Source organism: Cololabis saira, chromosome 14 (genome assembly GCF_033807715.1).
Source record: "Cololabis saira isolate AMF1-May2022 chromosome 14, fColSai1.1, whole genome shotgun sequence".
NCBI classification, from domain to species: Eukaryota; Metazoa; Chordata; class Actinopteri; order Beloniformes; family Belonidae; genus Cololabis; species Cololabis saira.
This window is the reverse complement of record NC_084600.1, coordinates 46,436,324-46,464,191: the sequence shown is the minus strand read 5'-3', so window position 1 is coordinate 46,464,191 and position 27,868 is coordinate 46,436,324. Positions and strand designations below refer to the sequence as shown.

Genomic DNA, 27,868 nt, shown 5'->3' with positions numbered 1-27,868 from the left:
TTCCAGGGTACCACCGTTACACCCCCATGTATTCCAGGGTACCACCATTACACCTCCATGTATTCCAGGGTACCACCGTTACACCCCCATGTATTCCAGGGTACCAACGTTACACCCCCATGTATTCCAGGGTACCACCGTTACACCTCCATGTATTCCAGGGTACCACCGTTACACCTCCATGTATTCCAGGGTACCACCGTTACACCCCCATGTATTCCAGGGTACCACCGTTACACCTCCATGTATTCCAGGGTACCACCGTTACACCTCCATGTATTCCAGGGTACCACCGTTACACCCCCATGTATTCCAGGATACCACCGTTACACCTCCATGTATTCCAGGGTACCACCGTTACACCCCCATGTATTCCAGGGCACCAGCACTACCGTTACACCTCCATGTATTCCAGGGTACCACCATTACACCCCCATGTATTCCAGGGCACCAGCACTACCGTTACACCTCCATGTATTCCAGGGTACCACCATTACACCCCCATGTATTCCAGGGTACCAGCACCACCGATACACCCCCATGTATTCCAGGGTACCACCATTACACCTCCATGTATTCCAGGGTACCACCGTTACACCTCCATGTATTCCAGGGTACCACCGTTACACCTCCATGTATTCCAGGGTACCAGCACCACCGTTACACCTCCATGTATTCCAGGGTACCACCGTTACACCCCCATGTATTCCAGGGTACCACCGTTACACCTCCATGTATTCCAGGGTACCACCGTTACACCTCCATGTATTCCAGGGTACCACCGTTACACCTCCATGTATTCCAGGGTACCACCGTTACACCTCCATGTATTCCAGGGTACCACCGTTACACCTCCATGTATTCCAGGGTACCACCGTTACACCCCCATGTATTCCAGGGTACCACCGTTACACCTCCATGTATTCCAGGGTACCACCGTTACACCTCCATGTATTCCAGGGTACCACCGTTACACCCCCATGTATTCCAGGGTACCACCGTTACACCCCCATGTATTCCAGGGTACCACCGTTACACCTCCATGTATTCCAGGGTACCACCATTACACCCCCATGTATTCCAGGGCACCAGCACTACCGTTACACCTCCATGTATTCCAGGGTACCAGCACCACCATTACACCTCCATGTATTCCAGGGTACCACCGTTACACCCGCATGTATTCCAGGGTACCACCGTTACACCCCCATGTATTCCAGGGTACCACCTTTACACCTCCATGTATTCCAGGGTACCACCGTTACACCCCCATGTATTCCAGGGTACCACCGTTACACCCCCATGTATTCCAGGGTACCACCGTTACACCTCCATGTATTCCAGGGTACCACCGTTACACCTCCATGTATTCCAGGGTACCACCGTTACACTCCCATGTATTCCAGGGTACCAGCACCACCTTTACACCTCCATGTATTCCAGGGTACCACCGTTACACCCCCATGTATTCCAGGGTACCACCGTTACACCCCCATGTATTCCAGGGTACCACCGTTACACCTCCATGTATTCCAGGGTACCACCGTTACACCTCCATGTATTCCAGGGTACCACCGTTACACCCCCATGTATTCCAGGGTACCACCGTTACACCTCCATGTATTCCAGGGTACCACCGTTACACCTCCATGTATTCCAGGGTACCACCGTTACACCTCCATGTATTCCAGGGTACCAGTACCACCGTTACACCCCCATGTATTCCAGGGTACCACCGTTACACCCCCATGTATTCCAGGGTACCACCGTTACACCTCCATGTATTCCAGGGTACCACCGTTACACCCCCATGTATTCCAGGGTACCACCGTTACACCCCCATGTATTCCAGGGTACCACCGTTACACCTCCATGTATTCCAGGGTACCACCGTTACACCTCCATGTATTCCAGGGTACCACCGTTACACCCCCATGTATTCCAGGGCACCAGCACTACCGTTACACCTCCATGTATTCCAGGGTACCAGCACCACCATTACACCTCCATGTATTCCAGGGTACCACCGTTACACCCGCATGTATTCCAGGGTACCACCGTTACACCCCCATGTATTCCAGGGTACCACCTTTACACCTCCATGTATTCCAGGGTACCACCGTTACACCCCCATGTATTCCAGGGTACCACCGTTACACCCCCATGTATTCCAGGGTACCACCGTTACACCTCCATGTATTCCAGGGTACCACCGTTACACCTCCATGTATTCCAGGGTACCACCATTACACCCCCATGTATTCCAGGGCACCAGCACTACCGTTACACCTCCATGTATTCCAGGGTACCAGCACCACCATTACACCTCCATGTATTCCAGGGTACCACCGTTACACCCGCATGTATTCCAGGGTACCACCGTTACACCCCCATGTATTCCAGGGTACCACCTTTACACCTCCATGTATTCCAGGGTACCACCGTTACACCCCCATGTATTCCAGGGTACCACCGTTACACCCCCATGTATTCCAGGGTACCACCGTTACACCTCCATGTATTCCAGGGTACCACCGTTACACCTCCATGTATTCCAGGGTACCACCGTTACACTCCCATGTATTCCAGGGTACCAGCACCACCTTTACACCTCCATGTATTCCAGGGTACCACCGTTACACCCCCATGTATTCCAGGGTACCACCGTTACACCCCCATGTATTCCAGGGTACCACCGTTACACCTCCATGTATTCCAGGGTACCACCGTTACACCTCCATGTATTCCAGGGTACCACCGTTACACCCCCATGTATTCCAGGGTACCACCGTTACACCTCCATGTATTCCAGGGTACCACCGTTACACCTCCATGTATTCCAGGGTACCACCGTTACACCTCCATGTATTCCAGGGTACCAGTACCACCGTTACACCCCCATGTATTCCAGGGTACCACCGTTACACCTCCATGTATTCCAGGGTACCACCGTTACACCCCCATGTATTCCAGGGTACCACCGTTACACCCCCATGTATTCCAGGGTACCACCGTTACACCTCCATGTATTCCAGGGTACCACCGTTACACCTCCATGTATTCCAGGGTACCACCGTTACACCCCCATGTATTCCAGGGTACCACCGTTACACCTCCATGTATTCCAGGGTACCACCGTTACACCTCCATGTATTCCAGGGTACCAGCACCACCGATACACCCCCATGTATTCCAGGGTACCACCGTTACACCCCCATGTATTCCAGGGTACCACCGTTACACCTCCATGTATTCCAGGGTACCACCGTTACACCCCCATGTATTCCAGGGTACCACCGTTACACCCCCATGTATTCCAGGGTACCAGCACCACCGTTACACCTCCATGTATTCCAGGGTACCAGCACCACCATTACACCTCCATGTATTCCAGGGTACCACCGTTACACCCCCATGTATTCCAGGGTACCACCGTTACACCCCCATGTATTCCAGGGTACCACCGTTACACCCCCATGTATTCCAGGGTACCACCGTTACACCTCCATGTATTCCAGGGTACCACCGTTACACCTCCATGTATTCCAGGGTACCACCGTTACACCCCCATGTATTCCAGGGTACCACCGTTACACCCCCATGTATTCCAGGGTACCAGCACCACCGTTACACCTCCATGTATTCCAGGGTACCACCGTTACACCCCCATGTATTCCAGGGTACCACCGTTACACCCCCATGTATTCCAGGGTACCACCGTTACACCTCCATGTATTCCAGGGTACCACCGTTACACCTCCATGTATTCCAGGGTACCACCGTTACACCTCCATGTATTCCAGGGTACCAGCACCACCGTTACACCTCCATGTATTCCAGGGTACCACCTTTACACCTCCATGTATTCCAGGGTACCACCGTTACACCCCCATGTATTCCAGGGTACCACCGTTACACCTCCATGTATTCCAGGGTACCACCGTTACACCCCCATGTATTCCAGGGTACCACCGTTACACCTCCATGTATTCCAGGGTACCACCGTTACACCTCCATGTATTCCAGGGTACCACCGTTACACCCCCATGTATTCCAGGGTACCACCGTTACACCCCCATGTATTCCAGGGTACCACCGTTACACCTCCATGTATTCCAGGGTACCACCGTTACACCCCCATGTATTCCAGGGTACCACCGTTACACCTCCATGTATTCCAGGGTACCACCGTTACACCCCCATGTATTCCAGGGTACCACCGTTACACCTCCATGTATTCCAGGGTACCACCGTTACACCCCCATGTATTCCAGGGTACCACCGTTACACCTCCATGTATTCCAGGGTACCACCGTTACACCCCCATGTATTCCAGGGTACCACCGTTACACCTCCATGTATTCCAGGGTACCACCGTTACACCCCCATGTATTCCAGGGTACCACCGTTACACCTCCATGTATTCCAGGGTACCAGCACCACCGTTACACCCCCATGTATTCCAGGGTACCACCGTTACACCCCCATGTATTCCAGGGTACCACCGTTACACCTCCATGTATTCCAGGGTACCACCGTTACACCTCCATGTATTCCAGGGTACCACCGTTACACCTCCATGTATTCCAGGGTACCACCGTTACACCTCCATGTATTCCAGGGTACCACCATTACACCTCCATGTATTCCAGGGTACCACCGTTACACCTCCATGTATTCCAGGGTACCACCGTTACACCTCCATGTATTCCAGGGTACCACCGTTACACCCCCATGTATTCCAGGGTACCACCGTTACACCCCCATGTATTCCAGGGTACCACCGTTACACCTCCATGTATTCCAGGGTACCACCGTTACACCTCCATGTATTCCAGGGTACCACCGTTACAACCCCATGTATTCCAGGGTACCACCGTTACACCTCCATGTATTCCAGGGTACCACCGTTACACCCCCATGTATTCCAGGGTACCACCGTTACACCCCTACGTATTCCAGGGTACCACCGTTACACCTCCATGTATTCCAGGGTACCACCGTTACACCTCCATGTAATCCAGGGTACCACCGTTACACCCCCATGTATTCCAGGGTACCAGCACCACCGTTACACCTCCATGTATTCCAGGGTACCACCGTTACACCCCCATGTATTCCAGGGTACCACCGTTACACCTCCATGTATTCCAGGGTACCACCGTTACACCTCCATGTATTCCAGGGTACCACCGTTACACCTCCATGTATTCCAGGGTACCACCGTTACACCCCCATGTATTCCAGGGTACCAGCACCACCGTTACACCTCCATGTATTCCAGGGTACCACCGTTACACCCCCATGTATTCCAGGGTACCACCGTTACACCTCCATGTATTCCAGGGTACCACCGTTACACCTCCATGTATTCCAGGGTACCACCGTTACACCTCCATGTATTCCAGGGTACCACCGTTACACCTCCATGTATTCCAGGGTACCAGCACCACCGTTACACCTCCATGTATTCCAGGGTACCACCGTTACACCTCCATGTATTCCAGGGTACCACCGTTACACCTCCATGTATTCCAGGGTACCACCGTTACACCTCCATGTATTCCAGGGTACCACCGTTACACCTCCATGTATTCCAGGGTACCACCGTTACACCTCCATGTATTCCAGGGTACCACCGTTACACCTCCATGTATTACAGGGTACCAGCACCACCGTTACACCTCCATGTATTCCAGGGTACCAGCACCACCGTTACACCTCCATGTATTACAGGGTACCAGCACCACCGTTACACCTCCATGTATTCCAGGGTACCACCGTTACACCTCCATGTATTCCAGGGTACCACCGTTACACCTCCATTTATTCCAGGGTACCACCGTTACACCTCCATGTATTCCAGGGTACCACCGTTACACCCCCATGTATTCCAGGGTACCACCGTTACACCTCCATGTATTCCAGGGTACCACCGTTACACCCCCATGTATTCCAGGGTACCACCGTTACACCCCCATGTATTCCAGGGTACCACCGTTACACCTCCATGTATTCCAGGGTACCACCGTTACACCTCCATGTATTCCAGGGTACCACCGTTACACCCCCATGTATTCCAGGGTACCACCGTTACACCCCCATGTATTCCAGGGTACCACCGTTACACCTCCATGTATTCCAGGGTACCAGCACCACCGTTACACCTCCATGTATTCCAGGGTACCACCGTTACACCCCCATGTATTCCAGGGTACCACCGTTACACCTCCATGTATTCCAGGGTACCACCGTTACACCCCCATGTATTCCAGGGTACCACCGTTACACCTCCATGTATTCCAGGGTACCACCGTTACACCCCCATGTATTCCAGGGTACCACCGTTACACCTCCATGTATTCCAGGGTACCACCGTTACACCCCCATGTATTCCAGGGTACCACCGTTACACCTCCATGTATTCCAGGGTACCACCGTTACACCCCCATGTATTCCAGGGTACCACCGTTACACCCCCATGTATTCCAGGGTACCACCGTTACACCTCCATGTATTCCAGGGTACCACCGTTACACCTCCATGTATTCCAGGGTACCACCGTTACACCTCCATGTATTCCAGGGTACCACCGTTACACCTCCATGTATTCCAGGGTACCACCGTTACACCTCCATGTATTCCAGGGTACCACCGTTACACCTCCATGTATTCCAGGGTACCACCGTTACACCTCCATGTATTCCAGGGTACCACCGTTACACCTCCATGTATTCCAGGGTACCACCGTTACACCCCCATGTATTCCAGGGTACCACCGTTACACCTCCATGTATTCCAGGGTACCACCGTTACACCCCCATGTATTCCAGGGTACCACCGTTACACCTCCATGTATTCCAGGGTACCAGCACCACCGTTACACCTCCATGTATTCCAGGGCACCACCGTTACACCTCCATGTATTCCAGGGTACCACCGTTACACCCCCATGTATTCCAGGGTACCACCGTTACACCCCCATGTATTCCAGGGTACCACCACCACCGTTACACCTCCATGTATTCCAGGGCACCACCGTTACACCTCCATGTATTCCAGGGTACCACCGTTACACCCCCATGTATTCCAGGGTACCACCGTTACACCTCCATGTATTCCAGGGTACCACCGTTACACCCCCATGTATTCCAGGATACCACCGTTACACCCCCATGTATTCCAGGGTACCACCGTTACACCCCCATGTATTCCAGGGTACCACCGTTACACCTCCATGTATTCCAGGGTACCAGTACCACCGTTACACCCCCATGTATTCCAGGGCACCACCGTTACACCCCCATGTATTCCAGGGTACCACGTTACACCCCCATGTATTCCAGGGTACCACCGTTACACCCCCATGTATTCCAGGGTACCAGCACCACCGTTACACCTCCATGTATTCCAGGGTACCACTGTTACACCTCCATGTATTCCAGGGTACCACCGTTACACCCCCATGTATTCCAGGGTACCACTGTTACACCCCCATGTATTCCAGGGTACCACCGTTACACCTCCATGTATTCCAGGGTACCACCGTTACACCCCCATGTATTCCAGGGTACCACCGTTACACCTCCATGTATTCCAGGGTACCACCGTTACACCTCCATGTATTCCAGGGTACCACCGTTACACCTCCATGTATTCCAGGGTACCACCGTTACACCCCCATGTATTCCAGGGCACCAGCACTACCGTTACACCTCCATGTATTCCAGGGTACCAGCACCACCGTTACACCTCCATGTATTCCAGGGTACCACTGTTACACCTCCATGTATTCCAGGGTACCACCGTTACACCCCCATGTATTCCAGGGTACCACCGTTACACCCCCATGTATTCCAGGGTACCACCGTTACACCTCCATGTATTCCAGGGTACCACCGTTACACCTCCATGTATTCCAGGGTACCACCGTTACACCCCCATGTATTCCAGGGTACCACCGTTACACCCCCATGTATTCCAGGGTACCAGCACCACCGTTACACCTCCATGTATTCCAGGGTACCACCGTTACACCCCCATGTATTCCAGGGTACCACCGTTACACCCCCATGTATTCCAGGGTACCACCGTTACACCTCCATGTATTCCAGGGTACCACCGTTACACCTCCATGTATTCCAGGGTACCACCGTTACACCCCCATGTATTCCAGGGTACCACCGTTACACCTCCATGTATTCCAGGGTACCACCGTTACACCTCCATGTATTCCAGGGTACCACCGTTACACCTCCATGTATTCCAGGGTACCACCGTTACACCCCCATGTATTCCAGGGTACCACCGTTACACCCCCATGTATTCCAGGGTACCACCGTTACACCCCCATGTATTCCAGGGTACCACCGTTACACCCCCATGTATTCCAGGGTACCACCGTTACACCTCCATGTATTCCAGGGTACCACCGTTACACCTCCATGTATTCCAGGGTACCACCGTTACACCTCCATGTATTCCAGGGTACCACCGTTACACCTCCATGTATTCCAGGGTACCACCGTTACACCCCCATGTATTCCAGGGTACCACCGTTACACCCCCATGTATTCCAGGGTACCACCGTTACACCTCCATGTATTCCAGGGTACCACCGTTACACCTCCATGTATTCCAGGGTACCACCGTTACACCCCCATGTATTCCAGGGTACCACCGTTACACCTCCATGTATTCCAGGGTACCACCGTTACACTCCCATGTATTCCAGGGTACCAGCACCACCTTTACACCTCCATGTATTCCAGGGTACCACCGTTACACCCCCATGTATTCCAGGGTACCACCGTTACACCTCCATGTATTCCAGGGTACCACCGTTACACCTCCATGTATTCCAGGGTACCACCGTTACACCCCCATGTATTCCAGGGTACCACCGTTACACCCCCATGTATTCCAGGGTACCACCGTTACACCTCCATGTATTCCAGGGTACCACCGTTACACCTCCATGTATTCCAGGGTACCACCGTTACACCCCCATGTATTCCAGGGTACCACCGTTACACCTCCATGTATTCCAGGGTACCACCGTTACACCTCCATGTATTCCAGGGTACCAGCACCACCGATACACCCCCATGTATTCCAGGGTACCACCGTTACACCCCCATGTATTCCAGGGTACCACCGTTACACCTCCATGTATTCCAGGGTACCACCGTTACACCCCCATGTATTCCAGGGTACCACCGTTACACCCCCATGTATTCCAGGGTACCAGCACCACCGTTACACCTCCATGTATTCCAGGGTACCAGCACCACCATTACACCTCCATGTATTCCAGGGTACCACCGTTACACCCCCATGTATTCCAGGGTACCACCGTTACACCCCCATGTATTCCAGGGTACCACCGTTACACCCCCATGTATTCCAGGGTACCACCGTTACACCTCCATGTATTCCAGGGTACCACCGTTACACCTCCATGTATTCCAGGGTACCACCGTTACACCCCCATGTATTCCAGGGTACCACCGTTACACCCCCATGTATTCCAGGGTACCAGCACCACCGTTACACCTCCATGTATTCCAGGGTACCACCGTTACACCCCCATGTATTCCAGGGTACCACCGTTACACCCCCATGTATTCCAGGGTACCACCGTTACACCTCCATGTATTCCAGGGTACCACCGTTACACCTCCATGTATTCCAGGGTACCACCGTTACACCTCCATGTATTCCAGGGTACCAGCACCACCGTTACACCTCCATGTATTCCAGGGTACCACCTTTACACCTCCATGTATTCCAGGGTACCACCGTTACACCCCCATGTATTCCAGGGTACCACCGTTACACCTCCATGTATTCCAGGGTACCACCGTTACACCCCCATGTATTCCAGGGTACCACCGTTACACCTCCATGTATTCCAGGGTACCACCGTTACACCTCCATGTATTCCAGGGTACCACCGTTACACCCCCATGTATTCCAGGGTACCACCGTTACACCCCCATGTATTCCAGGGTACCACCGTTACACCTCCATGTATTCCAGGGTACCACCGTTACACCCCCATGTATTCCAGGGTACCACCGTTACACCTCCATGTATTCCAGGGTACCACCGTTACACCTCCATGTATTCCAGGGTACCACCGTTACACCTCCATGTATTCCAGGGTACCACCGTTACACCCCCATGTATTCCAGGGTACCACCGTTACACCCCCATGTATTCCAGGGTACCACCGTTACACCTCCATGTATTCCAGGGTACCACCGTTACACCTCCATGTATTCCAGGGTACCACCGTTACAACCCCATGTATTCCAGGGTACCACCGTTACACCTCCATGTATTCCAGGGTACCACCGTTACACCCCCATGTATTCCAGGGTACCACCGTTACACCCCTACGTATTCCAGGGTACCACCGTTACACCTCCATGTATTCCAGGGTACCACCGTTACACCTCCATGTAATCCAGGGTACCACCGTTACACCCCCATGTATTCCAGGGTACCAGCACCACCGTTACACCTCCATGTATTCCAGGGTACCACCGTTACACCCCCATGTATTCCAGGGTACCACCGTTACACCTCCATGTATTCCAGGGTACCACCGTTACACCTCCATGTATTCCAGGGTACCACCGTTACACCCCCATGTATTCCAGGGTACCACCGTTACACCCCCATGTATTCCAGGGTACCACCGTTACACCTCCATGTATTCCAGGGTACCAGCACCACCGTTACACCTCCATGTATTCCAGGGTACCACCGTTACACCCCCATGTATTCCAGGGTACCACCGTTACACCTCCATGTATTCCAGGGTACCACCGTTACACCTCCATGTATTCCAGGGTACCACCGTTACACCTCCATGTATTCCAGGGTACCACCGTTACACCTCCATGTATTCCAGGGTACCAGCACCACCGTTACACCTCCATGTATTCCAGGGTACCACCGTTACACCTCCATGTATTCCAGGGTACCACCGTTACACCTCCATGTATTCCAGGGTACCACCGTTACACCTCCATGTATTCCAGGGTACCACCGTTACACCTCCATGTATTCCAGGGTACCACCGTTACACCTCCATGTATTCCAGGGTACCACCGTTACACCTCCATGTATTACAGGGTACCAGCACCACCGTTACACCTCCATGTATTCCAGGGTACCAGCACCACCGTTACACCTCCATGTATTACAGGGTACCAGCACCACCGTTACACCTCCATGTATTCCAGGGTACCAGTACCACCGTTACACCCCCATGTATTCCAGGGTACCACCGTTACACCCCCATGTATTCCAGGGTACCACCGTTACACCTCCATGTATTCCAGGGTACCACCGTTACACCTCCATGTATTCCAGGGTACCACCGTTACACCCCCATGTATTCCAGGGTACCACCGTTACACCCCCATGTATTCCAGGGTACCACCGTTACACCTCCATGTATTCCAGGGTACCAGCACCACCGTTACACCTCCATGTATTCCAGGGTACCACCGTTACACCCCCATGTATTCCAGGGTACCACCGTTACACCTCCATGTATTCCAGGGTACCACCGTTACACCCCCATGTATTCCAGGGTACCACCGTTACACCTCCATGTATTCCAGGGTACCACCGTTACACCCCCATGTATTCCAGGGTACCACCGTTACACCTCCATGTATTCCAGGGTACCACCGTTACACCCCCATGTATTCCAGGGTACCACCGTTACACCTCCATGTATTCCAGGGTACCACCGTTACACCCCCATGTATTCCAGGGTACCACCGTTACACCCCCATGTATTCCAGGGTACCACCGTTACACCTCCATGTATTCCAGGGTACCAGCACCACCATTACACCTCCATGTATTCCAGGGTACCACCGTTACACCTCCATGTATTCCAGGGTACCACCGTTACACCTCCATGTATTCCAGGGTACCACCGTTACACCTCCATGTATTCCAGGGTACCACCGTTACACCCCCATGTATTCCAGGGTACCACCGTTACACCCCCATGTATTCCAGGGTACCACCGTTACACCCCCATGTATTCCAGGGTACCACCGTTACACCTCCATGTATTCCAGGGTACCACCGTTACACCCTCCATGTATTCCAGGGTACCACCGTTACACCCCCATGTATTCCAGGGTACCACCGTTACACCTCCATGTATTCCAGGGTACCACCGTTACACCTCCATGTATTCCAGGGTACCACCGTTACACCCCCATGTATTCCAGGGTACCACCGTTACACCTCCATGTATTCCAGGGTACCAGTACCACCGTTACACCCCCATGTATTCCAGGGCACCACCGTTACACCCCCATGTATTCCAGGGTACCACGTTACACCCCCATGTATTCCAGGGTACCACCGTTACACCCCCATGTATTCCAGGGTACCAGCACCACCGTTACACCTCCATGTATTCCAGGGTACCACTGTTACACCTCCATGTATTCCAGGGTACCACCGTTACACCCCCATGTATTCCAGGGTACCACTGTTACACCCCCATGTATTCCAGGGTACCACCGTTACACCTCCATGTATTCCAGGGTACCACCGTTACACCCCCATGTATTCCAGGGTACCACCGTTACACCTCCATGTATTCCAGGGTACCACCGTTACACCTCCATGTATTCCAGGGTACCACCGTTACACCTCCATGTATTCCAGGGTACCACCGTTACACCCCCATGTATTCCAGGGCACCAGCACTACCGTTACACCTCCATGTATTCCAGGGTACCAGCACCACCGTTACACCTCCATGTATTCCAGGGTACCACTGTTACACCTCCATGTATTCCAGGGTACCACCGTTACACCCCCATGTATTCCAGGGTACCACCGTTACACCCCCATGTATTCCAGGGTACCACCGTTACACCTCCATGTATTCCAGGGTACCACCGTTACACCTCCATGTATTCCAGGGTACCACCGTTACACCCCCATGTATTCCAGGGCACCACCGTTACACCCCCATGTATTCCAGGGTACCATCGTTACACCCCCATGTATTCCAGGGTACCACCGTTACACCCCCATGTATTCCAGGGTACCACCGTTACACCTCCATGTATTCCAGGGTACCACCGTTACACCTCCATGTATTCCAGGGTACCACCGTTACACCCCCATGTATTCCAGGGTACCACCGTTACACCTCCATGTATTCCAGGGTACCACCGTTACACCTCCATGTATTCCAGGGTACCACCGTTACACCTCCATGTATTCCAGGGTACCACCGTTACACCCCCATGTATTCCAGGGTACCACCGTTACACCCCCATGTATTCCAGGGTACCACCGTTACACCCCCATGTATTCCAGGGTACCACCGTTACACCCCCATGTATTCCAGGGTACCACCGTTACACCTCCATGTATTCCAGGGTACCACCGTTACACCTCCATGTATTCCAGGGTACCACCGTTACACCTCCATGTATTCCAGGGTACCACCGTTACACCTCCATGTATTCCAGGGTACCAGCGTTACACCTCCATGTATTCCAGGGTACCAGCGTTACACCTCCATGTATTCCAGGGTACCACCGTTACAACTCCATGTATTCCAGGGTACCACCGTTACACCTCCATGTATTCCAGGGTACCACCGTTACACCTCCATGTATTCCAGGGTACCACCGTTACACCTCCATGTATTCCAGGGTACCACCGTTACACCTCCATGTATTCCAGGGTACCACCGTTACACCTCCATGTATTCCAGGGTACCACCGTTACACCTCCATGTATTCCAGGGTACCACCGTTACACCTCCATGTATTCCAGGGTACCACCGTTACACCCCCATGTATTCCAGGGTACCACCGTTACACCCCCATGTATTCCAGGGTACCACCGTTACACCCCCATGTATTCCAGGGTACCAGCACCACCGTTACACCTCCATGTATTCCAGGGTACCACCGTTACACCCCCATGTATTCCAGGGTACCACCGTTACACCCCCATGTATTCCAGGGTACCACCGTTACACCTCCATGTATTCCAGGGTACCACCGTTACACCTCCATGTATTCCAGGGTACCACCGTTACACCTCCATGTATTCCAGGGTACCACCGTTACACCTCCATGTATTCCAGGGTACCACCGTTACACCCCCATGTATTCCAGGGTACCACCGTTACACCCCCATGTATTCCAGGGTACCACCGTTACACCCCCATGTATTCCAGGGTACCACCGTTACACCCCCATGTATTCCAGGGTACCACCGTTACACCTCCATGTATTCCAGGGTACCACCGTTACACCTCCATGTATTCCAGGGTACCACCGTTACACCTCCATGTATTCCAGGGTACCACCGTTACACCTCCATGTATTCCAGGGTACCACCGTTACACCTCCATGTATTCCAGGGTACCACCGTTACACCTCCATGTATTCCAGGGTACCACCGTTACACCTCCATGTATTCCAGGGTACCACCGTTACACCCCCATGTATTCCAGGGTACCACCGTTACACCCCCATGTATTCCAGGGTACCACCGTTACACCCCCATGTATTCCAGGGTACCACCGTTACACCCCCATGTATTCCAGGGTACCACCGTTACACCTCCATGTATTCCAGGGTACCACCGTTACACCTCCATGTAATCCAGGGTACCACCGTTACACCTCCATGTATTCCAGGGTACCACCGTTACACCCCCATGTATTCCAGGGTACCAGCACCACCGTTACACCTCCATGTATTCCAGGGTACCACCGTTACACCTCCATGTATTCCAGGGTACCAGCACCACCGTTACACCTCCATGTATTCCAGGGTACCACCGTTACACCTCCATGTATTCCAGGGTACCACCGTTACACCTCCATGTATTCCAGGGTACCACCGTTACACCTCCATGTATTCCAGGGTACCACCGTTACACCTCCATGTATTCCAGGGTACCACCGTTACACCTCCATGTATTCCAGGGTACCACCGTTACACCTCCATGTATTCCAGGGTACCAGCACCACCGTTACACCTCCATGTATTCCAGGGTACCACCGTTACACCCCCATGTATTCCAGGGTATCACCGTTACACCTCCATGTATTCCAGGGTACCACCGTTACACCTCCATGTATTCCAGGGTACCACCGTTACACCTCCATTTATTCCAGGGTACCACCGTTACACCTCCATGTATTCCAGGGTACCACCGTTACACCCCCATGTATTCCAGGGTACCACCGTTACACCTCCATGTATTCCAGGGTACCACCGTTACACCTCCATGTATTCCAGGGTACCACCGTTACACCCCCATGTATTCCAGGGTACCACCGTTACACCTCCATGTATTCCAGGGTACCACCGTTACACCCCCATGTATTCCAGGGTACCACCGTTACACCTCCATGTATTCCAGGGTACCACCGTTACACCTCCATGTATTCCAGGGTACCACCGTTACACCCCCATGTATTCCAGGGTACCACCGTTACACCTCCATGTATTCCAGGGTACCACCGTTACACCTCCATGTATTCCAGGGTACCACCGTTACACCTCCATGTATTCCAGGGTACCACCGTTACACCCCCATGTATTCCAGGGTACCACCGTTACACCTCCATGTATTCCAGGGTACCACCGTTACACCTCCATGTATTCCAGGGTACCACCGTTACACCCCCATGTATTTCAGGGTACCACCGTTACACCTCCATGTATTCCAGGGTACCAGTACCACCGTTACACCTCCATGTATTCCAGGGTACCACCGTTACACCTCCATGTATTCCAGGGTACCACCGTTACACCCCCATGTATTCCAGGGTACCAGTACCACCGTTACACCCCCATGTATTCCAGGGTACCACCGTTACACCTCCATGCATTCCAGGGTACCACCGTTACACCTCCATGTATTCCAGGGTACCAGCACCACCGTTACACCCCCTAGGACACCAAGGTCGATTGCGCCCCCTCAAACATTTTCTAGCACCAGCTGCCACTGGTCAGCGTCACGGCTAAGCTACGTGCTAAAGGAACCAGGTCATGTGGGGATTAACCAGATTTCTCAGAGATGAACGTTAGAGGGGGAAGCTGGAACACTCGGCACATGGAGGCAAAAACTGGCTAAAAGAAAGAATGGAGACCAGAGTAGTAAAAGGATTTTATTTAACTTCACTTGAACGACGGTTGTCAGTCATTCTGGTGTTTTTGTTGGAGCAGAAGACAAGATATATATATATAAACTGCAAAAACTTCAAATTTTACCAGGAATATTGGTTAAAATGTCTAATTTTTTGTCAAAAAATCTCATTACACTTAAAACAAGAGTCATGACCAGAAAAATAACTTGTTATTTGACAATTTTCACCTGTTTCAAGTAAATTTTCACTTGAAATAAGTAGGGTTAGGGTTAGGGTCTTCTCATTACAAGCAAAAAAATCTTGTTCCACTGGCAGATTTTTCTACTTATTTTAAGTGAAAATCTACTTGAAACAGGTGGAAATTGTTGTTTTTTCCAGTGATGAGTCTTGTTTTAAGTGTAATGAGATGTTTTTTGACTAAAAATGAGACATTTTAACTAGAAATAAGACAAATATTCTTGTTAAGAGTTTAAGTTTTTGCAGTGCACTCAACGGGGCAGAAAGGCAGAATAACATGAAAAAAGAGGTGAAGGTTACAAGATGAAGGGGAAACGACAAGAAAGACGGGAACGGAGGGGAGGAAGGGAGGACGGGAGGACGTGGGGAAATAATCCCGACTAATTCACTTAGCATCGCTGGAGGAGGCTAAGAGGATTGAGACGCTCCCAGAAACAGATCAACCAAAATAACCAAGACGGACGTTTGACGAGCAACGAACCTGCGACGGTTCCAGCGACGTCTTTACATTCAGCCGACGATTCAGCCGCTAAAAAAACCCTCCAAACTAGCATTAGTGCACTAGTGCCTTTAAAATATACATTACTGTCATATATCACACATCTAAAACAATATTTATTTATTTCCCTTAAAAAAAAACAAGTACACTGCAAAAACTCAACATCTTAACAAGAATATCCGTCTTATTTCTAGTTAGAACGTCTCATTTTTAGTTAAAAAAAAATGTCATTACACTTAAGACAAGACTCAACAACTCAAAAAACAACAATTTTCACCTGTTTCAAGTAGATTTTCACTTGAAATAAGTAGAAAAATCTGCCAGTGGAACAAGATTTTTTTGCTTGTAATGAGAAGATAAATCTTGTTCCACTGGCAGATTTTTCTACTTATTTCAAGTAAAAATTTACTTGAAACAGGTGAAAATTGTCAAATAACAAATTATTTTTCCAGTGATGAGTCTCGTTTTAGGTGGAATGAGATTTTTTGACTAAAAATGAAACATTTTAACTAGAAATAAGACAAATATTCCTGGTAAGATTTTGAATTTTTGCAGTGTAATAACACGGGTCAAACTACGGATAACACGGTTTTACGTCACACAAGTTCCCCAAAAAAACGTCTAAACTCAAAATACTTTCCCTAAAAGTAGCATAAAGTCGTAAAAGTTTATAAATAATGTAACCCTGATCCCCCATAGGACCATTCAAGTCTAAAACATGATTTAGAGGTGTGTGTTTATATACGTGTGTGTGTGTGTTTATATATATATACATATATATATATATATATATATATATGTATATATATATATATATATATATATATATATATATATATGTGTGTGTGTTTATCAGTGAATTCCAGATAGGACTCCATTGTTTTGTTTTTCCCTGCAAACTCTTGAAAGGCTTTAGCTTCTTTATTTCTCCTGGACGACGACGGCAGACATTATCGTAGCGTTAGCATGTCGTTAGCATGTCGTTAGCATGTCGTTAGCACTTCGTTAGCATGACGTTAGCGTTGCGTTAGCATGACGTTAGCATCAGTGACTACGTTTCCATGCTGTCAAAATTCAGTCAAATGATTGTAATCATTTGGGATATCTGGATCAAACCAGCGATGTACGGAGAACGTGATGATGCAATTCCCGTCATTTCTGCTTCTTCTTCCTGTATCCAAATCCAAAACAACTACAACAACAACAGCAGCACGGTGGATAATCAACAGCCAGTAGAAGTTTATTTTCCAGCGTCTTCCAGCGGAGCTTGATCTGGTCTGGCGTTCCTACAAATGCTGCTTCAACTTCTCTCTCACCTTCTTGTAAATCTTCTATCCCGGTACTTTCTACTGTCTAGAAATGCAGAAATGTTCATATCCTTCATTACATTTATGAAGTGATTAGTCTCCTCCTGGTCTTGGTTTCTCCGTGTTTAGAAGAACTTCCTGGACTCAAAAGACCAGGATTCCTTGTGAAAAAAACATGTAGAAAACAGATTCCTGTTCCTTTTGATGGGGAAATCCCGTTAGGCTAAACATGACCAAATATTCTGGTTATTCAAAAGGGTTATTGGTGTTTACATGGCCGTGTAACTGGGTTATTGCTCATATTCCGGTTAGAAAAGGGTTATTGATGCATGGAAACGGAGTCAATGACGTCGCTGGTCCTTCCAGTTCCAAACCAACTCCAAACTATTGCATCTCTACGAAAGTTTAAAAAGATAAAACGAGCTACATCTTATGAAGGAGGAGCAGGAATCGGTTGTTCGTGTCGCTCCGGTGGAGCGGCCTCCGCCGTAGCTCAGGGCTTTTCTCATTACGCACTTTAAGAAAAAAGTCGAAATGTTGAGAAAAAAGTCTAAATGTCGAGAAAAAAGTCGAAATGTTGAGAAAAAAGTCGAAATGTCAAGATTAATGTTGAAGTACAATTTCAAGAAAAAAGTCGAAATGTCGAGAAAAAAGTCAAAATTTTCGTGAATAGAGTTGAAATGTCGAGAAAAAAGTCAAATTTTTGTGAATAAAGTTGAAATGTCGAGAAAAAAGGCGAAATTAGTCCTCCTGGCTGGCTCGCCAATTTCTGTAACCCTTTTTATTCAAGCAGCTTTTTAACGTTGTTAGTTTGTGCTCAAAACGGGGGCGAGTCGAGTCTCGCTGAGTAGCTACCAGCGTAAAAGCGCCATCTCTAGAGGACCTGGAACTTCCAGGAGTTCTGGTCCTTGTGGTCCAGGACGTCCATGGCCGTGAAGCCCAGTTTCCAGGCCTGCTGGTCCTTGTAGTCCAGGCAGTCGACGGAGGTGAAGCCGAGCGACGAGGCGGCGCTGGCGTAGCCCTGCGAGGACAGCGAGGCGGGGGACTGGCTCAGCGAGCCGCCCATGGAGGGCACGGCCACGGGGCTGAGCGCGCCGCCCATGGAGGGTACGGCCACGGGGCTGAGCGCGCCGCCGCTGCCCGACAGCTGCGAGTGCATGGGCGACAGGTAGGCGCTGCAGTCCAGGCCCGTGAAGTAGGAGGTGGTGCTGGCGTAGCCCTGCGCGTAGCCCACCGCCGGCCCGCCGTAGCCCGCCGCCGGTCCGCCGTAGCTCGCCGCCGGCCCGCCGTAGCCCAGGCCGTACGGCGAGGGCCGCTGCATGCAGGGCGCCGTTGACGACGCCAGCGGGTCGGGCAGCGGGGAGATGGCCGGGCTCCAGATGGAGGAGGACGAGGTGCCGGGGCCCCCCAGGACGGGCCCCCCCAGAACGGGGCCCTGCCCGGCCGAGGACGGGCTGTAGCCGCCCGCCGGGTTGGGAACCGGGTTGGGAACGGGGTCGGGAACGCCGGGCTCCGACGCCGGCGACGCCTTCTTCTTGGGGGGGCGGGGCTTGGACTGGCCGCTGCTCTGCTGCTGCTGCTGCCGGCACTTAGCTCGACGGTTCTTAAACCAGACCTGAGGACGAAGAGAAGACAGAACACATGAACAACCGACCGCCTGCAGGTGCAAACAATCAGCTGATAACTTAGGCCCCGTTTCCACGTAGCAAAAATGGTGGCGTTTCCCGCGTTTTGGTCGTTCGTATATGTGATATGATGTATATGTCTGTCTGGCTATGTGTATGTATGTGTGTAGCTATGTGTGTGTGTGTGTGTGTGTGTGTGTGTGTGTGTGTAATAATCCTATCAAAGCTCCACCTGAAGTGTATCTATAGTGGGGGAGGGGGAGGCAACCCCGCCACCCCCGGAACCCAGGCCACCAGCAACCCCACAGAGGAGAGAAGAGGGCGGGAGGAAACCCCCCCCCCCCCCCAGCGAGGTCTGTCCCCCCCAAGATGGAGCGAGGTCGAGGAAGCAGTGAGGAAGTCAAGGGAGCTTCAGCTCCAGGACCGAATGGAGTCCCATACCGCCTGGACAAAAACTCCCAAAACGTCTTGCGCTTCCTGTGGAGGCAAATGAAGGTGACCTGGATGAAGAAAAACATCCCAAAAGTGTGGCGGAGAGCAGGGGGGTGGTAATCCCCAAAGGGAAGGATGCCTCAAACATCGATCAATTCCAGCAGATCAATCTGTTGAATGTTGAAGGGAACTTCAACTTCATTGATACTTCTGTACAGAAAGCCAGAATACGTGGTTTCTCAGGACGCTCGGAGCATACGAGCATGATATGGCACTAAATCCAATCCGCCAAAAGGGAAGGGAGAGACCTACACGTCTTATTCCTCAACCTAGCCAACGCTTTCGGATCCGTCCCCCATTCTGTCATTTGGACAGCTTTCCGTTTCTTCCACATCCCAAATACCATCACAGACCTGGTGAGAAACTACTCCAGAGAGCTGCAATTCTGTATCAAGACAACGGAATACACAACATCATGGCAATCCCTGGAAGTGGGAGTAATGGCTGGATGTACCATCTCCCTGCTAGCCTTCACCATGGCGATGGAAACGATCATTCCAAGTGGGTTGTGGGGACGACGTCTGCAATGTGGACAGCGTCCATTGCCTCCAATTCGTGCCTACGTGGATGACATCACCACCTTGACCTCAACTGTTGCATGCACCAAAAATCTGCTGCGAAAGCTTCATGCCAACATTTCATGGGCGCGGATGAAGTTCAAACCAAGCAAATCTAGGAGCGTGTCCATCGTCAAAGGAAAACTCGTAGACCAAAGGTTCCACATTGAGGACACACCCATCCAGTTGGTGTCAGAGCTGCCAGTCAAGAGCCTGGGGTTGGTGGTACAACGCCAGCCTCAAAGACTCAGACCAGAGTGACCAGCTGAGGGAAGAAGCTAGAAAAGGCCTAGTCAGCATTGACAAGACCAGGCTCCCTGGAGAGTTGAAGCTGTGGTGCCTGCGGTTTGGATTGCTCCCCCATCTGATGTGGTCTGTAACATCTACGAGATCCCTACGACCAAAGTCGAGAAGCTGGAGTGGACCGTCAGTTCCTACATCAAGAAGTGGCTCGGCCTCCGATGCTGCCTCAGTAACATTGGTTTGTATGGACATGGTGACCTGGAACTGCCTGTCTCCAGCCTCACAGAGGAGTTTAAGTGCACCAAAGTGAGGCTGAACACGACCCTGACAGAGTCTCAAGATAACGCGATCCGAGCAGCTGCTCCCAGACTGAAAACAGGAAGGAAATTGATCCCATCTGAGGCCGTACAACAAGCATAAGCAGCACTCAGACATGGAGACATCGTTGGACAGGTGCAGTATGGAAGAGGTGGGCTCGGATTGGCGACAAGTCGACCCACGTGGCACAAGGCAACATCAACCCAGAGGAAAAAGATGGTGGTTGCTCATGTGCGGCAACAAGAGGAGGCAGACGGATGTGCAACGGCAGTCTCACAGTCCAATCAGGGCCAGTGGACTAGCTGGGAAAACGTGGAGCATCGGAAGCTTACGTGGAAGGAACTGTGGGAAATGGAAGGAAGCCAAATCAGCTTCATCATGAGAGCCACCTACCATGTTCTTCCCATGCCCAAGAACCTAAACCAGTGGCTTGGAAAAGATCCCTCTTGTGCAACACTGAGACACATCATTACCGGCTGCAAAACCAGTTTATCCCAAGGCGGCTACACCTGGAGACACAACCAGGTCCTAAGACAACTGGCGATCATTCTGGAAAGAAGGAGAACCGACCAATGCCCTCCCTCCACCAAGGCCCAGACACGCAAACACCACCCGTTTTGTTAGAGAAGGACAGCACGCAGCAAAGCCATCGTCAGGAGTGGAAACAACCACCCTAGACTCGGCCCGAGACTGGAGGATGGAGGTTGATCTAGACAAGGAACTGTCCTTCCTGCCGGAGATCATCACAACAACCCTCAGGCCAGACTTGGTCTCATGGTCGACCGGTGTTCATGGTTGAGCTAACTGTACCATGGGAAGCTGCAGTTGGTGAAGCATATGAACGCAAACAACTGAAGTACTCTGACGTAGCAGCCGAGGCAGAACAGCGCGGCCGGCGTAGCCCGGGCGCTTCCTGTTGAAATCGGGTGTAGAGGTTTGGTTGCTACGTCCACAACCAAGCTCCTGAAGGAGATGGCAGTGCCAGGACAGGCGCTCCGCAAGGCCGTCAAGACGCTGTCGGAGGCTCCCGAACGAAGCAGCAGACGGTTATGGATCAGGAGGAAGGAACTGGGCTCCTGGATGAACATTGAGGGGTGAAAGCCGAAAGGGGCAACACCCGGGACGCCAGGTGTTGCCGTTGAGCCCTTTGGAGGTGTCGTGGTTCCAACAATGAAACATCTAGGAAGGAGGGACCACCTGATGACCTCAGTGAAGCTTTTACACACTCAATTCCAAGTTCTGATTATTTTAGGGATCGTAATATCTAGTCCTATAAGCTCAACTTCTCGTTACACTGCCCCCTGTAGGTTTGGCTGCTCATAGCACCTTAACAGATATTTATGCAGGTTCCTGGAAATGATGGGATTTTTCAAAACGTAGAGGGGGAATATCTGTTTTTGTAAATACCCGGCTATGTGGAAACGTGGCCAGTGAGGGCCAACATGTCGGCGGTTCGTACCTGCACCCGGGACTCCGGCAGGTTGATCTTCAGCGCCACCTCCTCCCTCATGAAGATGTCGGGGTAGCGGGTTTTGGAGAACAGGTTCTCCAGGATGTCCAGCTGGGTCCGGGTGAAAGTGGTTCGCTCGCGCCGCTGCTTCCTGGGGGTCGCTGGAACGAGAGGTCAGAGGTCAGGGAGGGTCGTTGCAACGGGACGGAGGTCAGACGTGCAATTTTCACCAATAAAAGTCAAGGACTCAAAACTGAGTCAGATGACTCCACCATGACTCTCTATATCAAACCTTCAAAAGTTATGGCAGAAAGTAGGAACTATCAAATGTGGACCAATCAGATGAAGGGGGGGTGCGCTTTTTGGCGCCTAGCGTCGCCACGGTAACGCTTTTGACTGAGAAAAGTAATGCGCATTGTCGCAGGATGGAGACGCACATTTTGATGTATAACACACCTGGGTGCACGTTACGGTTCGGGCCGTATTAACGGCTGAAGGAATGGCATAAATTCTCATAATTTCTTCTGACGAAATTAGGTCCTTTTTTCCCCCTAAACGTGCTCCAAAAGTCACCAAATTTTGCACCAAGCCAGACCTGGTGAAAAATGTGATATTTAATAGTTTACATTAATGGGCGTGGCCTAATGGCTCAACAGCGCCCCCTAGAAAACTTTGTTCCTCAAGCCCCACAATACGGTTTGACGTACATGCACGAAAATCGGTACACACCTGTATCATGTCACAACTTAAAGAAAAGTCTCTTGGCGCCATGGCCCAAACCGAACAGGAAGTCGGCCATTTTGAAATAATCGTGTCATTTTGGTGAAATTTATGCCATTCCTTCGGCAGTTAATACGGCCCGAACCGTAACGTGCCCCCAGGTGTGTTATACATCAAAATGTGCGTCTCCATCCTATATCCTTACTTTTCTCTTTCAAAAGCGTTACCGTGGCAACGCTACACGCCAAAAAGTGCACCCACCCTTCATCTGATTGGTCCATATTTGATAGTTCCTACTTTCTGCCAGAACTTTTGAATAGTTTGATATAAACAGTCATGTTGGTGTCATCGGACTTGGATTCATTGACCATTATTGGTGAAAATTGCACGCGCGAGGGTCCGTTCATCGCTGTTTGCAGCTTTAATTTCTCCTTGTAATAACTAAACTATTACAGCCTGATCCCAAAGTTATAATTTCAAGAACTTAAACTCAAATTCAAGCACTTTTCAGACCTTGAAAACACAACATTGAAATTTCAAGCCCCCGTAGGAACCCTGTAAAACATAGATGTTTACAGCTCGATACAATGGACATAATTGTGCTAAAAAGCGGAAAAAATAATTATGAGTTTATATTCCTGTAGATATTTTACCACAGCGATTAAGGTGCTGGAAGATTTTGAAAATGACCCTTGAAAGTTCTTGAAAAGTTCTTGAATTTGACCTTGAAAAATGTGTAGGAACGCTGGGACTATCAGATTAATAAAATAGAATAGAATAAAATACTTTATTGTCACTATTCATGGGTACACTGAGATTAAAAGCAGCATCACTGATTTTAAACTGGATTTTGTTGTCTGTGTCTGTTGTTCTTTGTCTGGTTTTAACGTGTTTTTATTTAAATAATTTTTGTAACTCTATCTAAGAGATTTTAATCTCAAGGGACTTCTGGTTAAATAAAGGTGAAATAAACCACCTTTCCAGAACAAACAGAGTCGAATCAATATATTATATATACAAGAAATATAAAACAATATCAAAAGGTTAAGGTGCATTTTTAAAAAGTAAAATAAAGACCTGAGATCATATTTACTGATAATTACACATAATTGTGGTGGAATATTGCACAGATAGGTCGGACAGTCATAAACTCTTATCAGTTTAACTGATAGTTAAGACAGTTAAACTGATGCAAATGAAGCTGGAATTAAACGTGTTGGATGTTTTTCTCATGAAATAATAATAAGAATTAAAAAGATCAATGTTTTTCCAGAGAAAATGATTCCAGCTTTAGAGGTGAGAGAGTTTCTACCGGGACGCGCTGCGCGCCCCCGCGTCTGTCGGTGAATCAACGATCTGGAACATTAGAGGGAAAAGACTCAGCTGTAAATAATAATCCTGTTTATTTATAATAAATATATTTAAAATGTTTCCTAAACTATCCAAACTCCTGGATATAAACTTAATAAACATGTCGTTTCTTCTGGATGCGTAAAAACCTGCAGGAAGAAACGACGTTTGATAAAGAACCAGGATAAAAACCCAGAACTGATGGTTCTGACCGGGTCGGTTCTGATCTGGTCCTGACCGGGTCGGTTCTGATCTGGTTCTGATGGGTCGGTACTCACGCGGATACGCCACCGTGGTGTGCAGCACGTCCAATCCGGTCCCGGTACCGTGCAGGTTCAGCCCGGTCATGTAGTGCGGCTGCTTGATGTAGGACATCATGCTGGCGGGGAGGAACCGGGTCGGAACCGGCTCGGAACAGGGGTGGAAACGGGTCACAACCGCAGCAGCCGCGGGACCAACAAGTGTCCGACCCTCCGGGACGGAGGGTTAGGGTTGGAGTTAAACCGGGTTCCTGGTCCGAACTTTCTGGAGTTAAACCGGGTTCCTGGTCTGGTTCTGGTTCTGGTCCTGGTCCGGGTTTCTGGTCCTCCTGGACTCCGGTTCTGACCCGGGGAACCGGTCAGGGCGCAGAGCGCCGATTATCCAGCAGTTCCGGCTGGTTTTACGCACGATCAGCCATGACGCACCGGCGGATCACCGGCGGGTGGCGGGTCTGTGGCTCCCGGCGGGTCCCCGGAGGGTTAGTGGAGGACTAGTGGTGGCTAGTGAATGGTTAGTGGTGGCTCCTGGAGGACTAGTGGCCCCCGAACCGTCCAGCCTCGCGCAGCTCCGGCTGGAATTACGCACGATCAGCCATGACGCACCGGCGGGTGGCGGGTCGGTGGCTCCTGGCGGGTCCCTGGAGGGCTGGTAGAGGACTAGAGGTGGCTAGTAGAGGGCTGGTTGTGGCTACTGGAGGTTCTAGTGGAGGTCTAGTGGCCCCCGACCCGTCCCTCCTCGCAGCGGCTCCTCTGATCCTCCACCGCGTCACTGATTAGAGGATCAGGAGACTCGAACCAGCAAACCGTTAAACCCCGCCCACCCGGGACGGAGACGCGCACGGTGCACGGAGGTGTCCAAACGTGTTTTCTCTACTGGTGTACAGAACACACTGTAATACACCTGAATAAATACACCAGAACACACCAGCACGGCCGCCGATTGGGGGGGACAAACGGGTCTGTTGTCCCGGGCCCAGGGTAGGGGGTTGTGAATGCATTAAATTATGGAATCATTTTTCAAAATGTTTCAAAATATGCCTATTTGTGGAAAAAATATGTAGTATTTGAGTCACATAAAAGCTTATTTGTTTCCTTCCTAATTGTCCTTGTGGTCAAGAACCCCCAACACTAAAATGGTTTGGCCGCTGATCAAAATTTGATGTTACATTTAATTCAACCATTAGAATGGTCAAAATGTCCGGTCAGCACAAGTCCGGTGCTCAGAAAAGAAGAGAAAAGAGAAGAAGAGAAGAAGAGAAATAGAGGCCTCAGAGATTCTCTACACAAATATTTAAAAAAGGTGGTGACGGTGAAGCTGGAATTAATAAAGTCAGCGTAGAGCAAGGTAAGAAACAACGTTTACCAACCTTGTAACTTAACCTAACTGGCTAGCTCTAATGTTAACGTCCATTAGCTTGTATAAAAACCTGAAGAGCAGAGGGAGAGGAGAGGAAGAGGAGAGGAAGAGGAGAAGGAGAGATCCTGGCGCAGGGGGGCCCATCTTAGATTATTTTGTCCCGGGCCCCGGCAAGACTGTCAGCTGCCCTGCACACCAGTGTCACGACTGGTGTGGTGAGGACCCAGATGCAGGAGAGCGAGAGGCAGGAGTTCAACAAAAAAGGGTTTATTATTCCACAAAAAGGGCAATGACCAAAAACCAAAGCGCTGCTTAGCAGGATCAAAAAACAGGGATAAAAAAACTGGAGGAAAAACTTGGCAGGACACATGGAGGAACAAACAGGACGGAACCACAAGGAGCAGGGCATGACAAGACCAGATATACCAGGGGGTAACGAGACACAACGAGACACAGGTGCAGACAATCAGGGCAGATGGAAGACAGGCGGGACAGAACAGAAACACACTGGGGGAAATGTCACACACTGACAACCAGAATACACCAGAATACACCTGAATAAATACACAAAATACACCTGAATACACCTGAATAAATACACCAAATACACCTGAATACACCTGAATACACCTGAATACACCTGGATAAATACACCTGAATATACCTGAATAAATACACCTGAATATACCTGAATACACCTGAATAAATACACAAAATACACCAGAATACACCTGAATATACCTGAATACACCTGAATATACCTGAATACACCTGAATAAATACACAAAATACACCTGAATACACCTGAATAAATACACCTGAATACACCTGAATACACCTGAATATACCTGAATACACCTGAATACACCTGGATAAATACACAAAATACACCTGAATACACCTGAATAAATACACAAAATACACCTGAATACACCTGAATACACCAGAATACACCTGAATACACCTGAATAAATACACCAAATACACCAAATACACCAGAATATACCTGAATACTCCTGAATACACCTGAATACACCTGAATAAATACACAAAATACACCTGAATACACCTGAATAAATACACAAAATACACCAAATACACCAGAATATACCTGAATACTCCTGAATACTCCTGAATACACCTGAATACACCTGAATAAATACACCTGAATACACCTGAATAAATACACCTGAATACACCTGAATAAATACACCTGAATACACCTGAATACACCTGAATAAATACACCTGAATACACCTGAATACACCTGAATACACCT

At 50.2% G+C, this 27,868-nt stretch overlaps 2 protein-coding genes across 2 annotated transcripts in view; both read right to left on the bottom strand.

Moving 5' to 3' along the window:
• The window catches only part of LOC133460143 (RNA-binding protein Nova-1-like), a 434,537-nt gene that overhangs the window by 329,388 nt on the left and 77,281 nt on the right, over positions 1-27,868 (bottom strand). The window lies entirely within an intron of this gene.
• Positions 16,183-26,053, bottom strand: LOC133460139 (homeobox protein otx5-like). Its single transcript, XM_061740694.1, has 3 exons — positions 25,251-26,053; positions 22,912-23,063; positions 16,183-19,832 (listed from the first exon to the last, which is right to left on the bottom strand). Exons 1-3 carry the CDS (start codon positions 25,348-25,350, stop codon positions 19,092-19,094), a joined length of 993 nt encoding a protein of 330 aa, XP_061596678.1. The 5' UTR covers positions 25,351-26,053; the 3' UTR covers positions 16,183-19,091.